The sequence below is a fragment of a genome, unplaced genomic scaffold (genome assembly GCF_019419815.1).
Source record: "Pyrus x bretschneideri cultivar Hongxiangsu unplaced genomic scaffold, Pyrus_bretschneideri_v1 Contig27, whole genome shotgun sequence".
NCBI classification, from domain to species: Eukaryota; Viridiplantae; Streptophyta; class Magnoliopsida; order Rosales; family Rosaceae; genus Pyrus; species Pyrus x bretschneideri.
This window is the reverse complement of record NW_025999579.1, coordinates 1,557,544-1,561,953: the sequence shown is the minus strand read 5'-3', so window position 1 is coordinate 1,561,953 and position 4,410 is coordinate 1,557,544. Positions and strand designations below refer to the sequence as shown.

The following is a 4,410-nucleotide window of genomic DNA, read 5'->3' as shown; positions in this document are numbered from 1 at the left end:
GAATTTCGCAAAGTGAAAATCGATCCATCTTCCTTCTTAACCTTTTAGGATTTGTAACTATTATATTTCATAGACGAAAGCCATTGATGTAATGAATACTTCTTAACTCGGGTTAATATAAAATCCAAAAAAGAAAATATTCCATTCACGAAATTTCTTTTATCTCCCATGAAAAAAAATAATAATAAGGTTCTCAGTCCATTGATTAAAACCTTATTGCTTTTCAATTTTTATCATGGTCCTTAATTGTTAATAAATGTGATTATTTCAATAGTGAAATATATACATGTCAAGATAATTAAATTTTATTTCCAAATATGTTTGTTTAGTGATAGGAATGTTACATTTGATATATTTATATTTATGGCTAAACTTTGTATCATATATTTCTATTTTTAGATTGTAGCCATTTTTAATTTGCAACTTTTTTTTTTTTTTTTAATTTGTACCAATTTTCTTTCCAGCTTTAATTTGCACCCATATTTTTTATATTTTAAATTTTTATTTGTACAAAATAATTTTTTCAACCTTTTGTTTTTACCCATTATTAATGGACCTTTTTTATTTATTTATAAAATTTACCAATTTTTTATATGCATGTAAAACATACCCAAATTTATTTTTATTTTTTATTATAAGTGTACTCATATTTTTAAAAATAAAAAGATCCCTTTTTTTATTTTTTATAATCTAGAATGCATTCATAAGCAATTACTATTATTATTTTTTGGTTGGAACCCATAAGCAATTTTGAATAATTGAATTGGTAGTGTAAATGAAGTAAAATAACGGTTTGAGTCTTTATTGGTACGTATTATTGCATCTCTTTTATTATTATATGGCAGGAGAAGGACTTCAATTCAAAACCTAAAATGCATAACAATTAGGGGCCAAAAACTGCAACTAAACTAAATCAAGAATTGCAACTAAACTATCCCAAATTAAATGTCTTTTGAAATTAGTTACACGGTATCCGGGACCATGAAATTTTAATATATTATGGACAAAATGGACACTTTTTTATTGAGCTCAGTTCATAATTTATTTCAACGACCCATCCGTTTATCTTTTAAATCTTTTCTTAAAGATTATTTCTACTAAAAGTCACCTAAATTCGAAACCATATAACTATTAGATTTAATGGTAGTCTTTAAGTGTTTTTTTTTTTTTTGAAGAGTCTTTAAGTTTTCTTCGTAGAACCATATTCATCTATTTTATCACTACAAATAAATGTCTGGTTTTTTATTTATCTAATTTTTTACAAAGATGACTTGTGGATGAAGAATTGAAATAAAGACATTTCGATTTCCTAAAAAGTTACGAACGAGAACTACTATGAAATGTTTCCAAACGTGTGTTAAAATGGGTGTCCCCGATCCTGGCTAGTTGTATATAAAAAGGGTATATATGGTGACATATCAATTTCGTCGTTTATGACTTATTTTGGTATAAATTATAATATCATAGTGGGAAGATTTGGTACGTCCAAAGTTCTCTCTCTTTGAATGCATTAATTAACACTTCTATCTTCATGAAAATAATTTGTCTTGCATATACTCAAAAATAAATTATAGTTTTTATTTTATTTTGCCTATTGAACATTTTTTTATTTTTTTAATTTAGTAGTGAAATCCACTCAACTCCGGCATTGCTATAATGAGAAATAACTTTTAGGAGAATTTATTAAATAAACAAGAAAAATAAATCGTAGTTGACTATTTGCAAAATTATTTGCCCTTCCACCCAGAACCGATCAATTTTTCCCTCCCACTGCCAATGTCAAACAAAAATATACTTAAAAAGGGACACACCCATTTTCCTCCTGCATTGTTTGACTCCATTTATTCTAGGGTTTAGTTCAACTCAGCCGCTGTAGACCAAAAAATATACGTAAATGAAATCAGCCGTCGAATCTCTCTAGATGAAATCCGACGGCAACCTCAGAATTATTAATTTCCCAGAGTTTAGATATATCTTTTATATATATCGATCAAACACCTCTCCTGCATATATATATATATATGAGTGCCTGAGCAAATTAATGTCCAAATCTCAGTTATCACATAGACAGCGAGAATGAGTCCCATCCTTCTCCTCGTCTTTCTTGCCTTCTTCTGCTCTCTCATCCACATAATCTCAAGATCTAAACACCCAAAAAAACTGCCTCCTGGCCCTTGGGCGCTGCCAATCATTGGTAACCTTCATATGCTAGGCAACCTCCCACACCGCAGCCTCCAACACTTAGCCAAAAAGTATGGACCTATAATGTCCATGCGCCTGGGGAGCAAAACCACCATAGTGGTCTCGTCCCCCAAAGTTGCCGAGCTATTCCTTAAAACCCATGACACCATCTTCGCTAGTCGCCCCAAAGTCCAATCATCGGACTACTTGTCGTATGGCACAAAGGGTATGGGTTTTAGTGAATATGGTCCGTACTGGCGCCATATTAGGAAGCTGTGCACACTTCAGCTTCTTTGTCAGTCAAAAATCGAGGGCTTTGCTCCGCTGAGGAGGGAGGAGGTCGGGTTGTTGGTGCAGTGGCTGAAGAAGGCCGCGAAGGCTGGAGAAGTGGTGGATCTTAGTGAGAAGGTCGGTGAGCTTATTGAGGACATAACATATAGGATGGTGTTGGGAAGCAAAAATGATGATACGTTTGATGTCAAGGGAATTATTGAGGAGGTCATGTTGTTGACAGGGGCAGTCAACATTGGTGATTATGTTCCTTTCCTCAGCCCATTTGATATTCAGGTATACATGTGTGTGTTCATTTCTTTTAATAGACATGAAATATGAACTAATGATAGCATGGTGATATAAGTGTACGTGTCCTTTTAGGTTACCATATTTGTTAAAAAAAAATTTTGAGCGCGTATTTCAAACTTAAAAGACTTTTTACTTAAGAGTGACTGCTAATTTTTTTAATATGAAGATAAAAATAAGGAACTTCTGAAATATTGCATTAATAGGTTCGCTCCCATTTACACAAACACAAAATGCGATGCTTTGTACACGTATGTCATTCATATATCATGCAATAGTTCGGTATCATCGATTCATCATTGCATGATCTCCTTCTCAGGGATTGAACAAACGCATGAAGAGACTTAGCAAGACAATCGACCAACTTCTGGAAAAGATAATTGGGGAACACGAACAAGTTTCTAAAAGTGAGCAACTACAAGGCCGCCCTCAAAATCATAAGGACTTTGTGGAGATGCTGCTTTCATTGATGAACCAACCATTAAACCCTAACGACGAGCAAGTCTACGTAGTCGACCGAACTAATGTGAAAGCCATCTTACTGGACATGATTTCGGGTGCCTTTGACACATCAGCGACCGCGATTGTTTGGAACCTTGCCGAACTCTTGAGGCATCCTAGGGTAATGAAGCTTCTCCAACAAGAGCTCCAAACCGTGATCGGAATGGATAGAACGGTGGAGGAGAGCGATTTGCCAAAGTTGGCCTACTTGAACAAGGTTGTCAAAGAGAGCTTTAGGCTACATCCGGTAGCACCGTTGTTGATTCCACATGCATCCATGGAGGACATCACGGTTGATGGATATCATATACCCAAGAAATCCACCATCTTTGTGAACATCTGGACGATTGGGAGAGATCCAAGTGTATGGTCAGATAACGTGGAAGAGTTTTACCCTGAAAGGTTTAATGACAGTGACGTTGACCTTAAGGGGCATGACTTCCAGCTTTTACCATTTGGGTCCGGAAGAAGAGGGTGCCCTGCCATGCAACTAGGGTTAACGACGGTTCGTCTAGCTCTGGCAAATTTGGTCCACTGCTTCAATTTTGATCTCCCAAGTGGCCTCCTCCCTAACGAGTTGGACATGACTGAGACTTTTGGCCTGTCGCTGTCTAAAACCAAACACTTGCTTGTCGTGCCCACATATCGCCTACACAATTAACATTCATAGAGATTTGGTTTTGCATATGGTGTGTATGTACCATTGTTCTAAAAATTCTCACCCAATGCTGTCTAGGTTCCTTCTAACACACATTCGGCGTCTAAAAATTAAGAATTGGCACCTAGCCCACCTTGGTCGGGACTCTCACTTACAAAATATGATAACTTTTATTTTGCGTTTTATTTTTTTTCAATAAATCGTAAGCGACTTATTGAATACTTGGATGAATAATCTATGTTATTTTATTTTACAATTTATGTATCTTAATCCAATTATGTAATTTATTTTATATATTTTGTAATTTATATATACATATACTAAATAATGAAGTACCTATTTTTCTTTTTTTGATCCCATTTGTTACGTTAGATCGCCAAACCTAAATAAGATAATCGATGACTTTATTGTAAAGATCCATCTTCATATTCATGACACTGTTCCAATCATTCAAAAGGACCATAAACAAAATGTAATCTAACACAACTGGT

The 4,410-nt window shown here is 34.6% G+C and overlaps 1 protein-coding gene across 1 annotated transcript; it reads left to right on the top strand.

The window, feature by feature from the left end:
* Window positions 1-2,041: 2,041 nt before the first annotated feature.
* LOC103929729 (cytochrome P450 CYP736A12-like) lies at window positions 2,042-4,012 on the top strand. Its single transcript, XM_009338959.3, has 2 exons — window positions 2,042-2,748; window positions 3,080-4,012. The coding sequence occupies exons 1-2, from the start codon at window positions 2,077-2,079 to the stop codon at window positions 3,920-3,922; spliced, it is 1,515 nt and encodes a 504-aa protein (XP_009337234.1). The 5' UTR covers window positions 2,042-2,076; the 3' UTR covers window positions 3,923-4,012.
* The last annotated feature ends 398 nt before the right edge of the window (window positions 4,013-4,410 follow it).

Bases quoted from the DNA above. Each gene is read 5' to 3' on its own strand.
- LOC103929729 (XM_009338959.3), top strand. From the start codon at position 2,077: ATGAGTCCCATCCTTCTCCTCGTCTTTCTTGCCTTCTTCTGCTCTCTC. The intron at 2,749-3,079 runs GTATACATGTGT...TCTCCTTCTCAG, and splicing joins TCAGCCCATTTGATATTCAG to GGATTGAACAAACGCATGAA.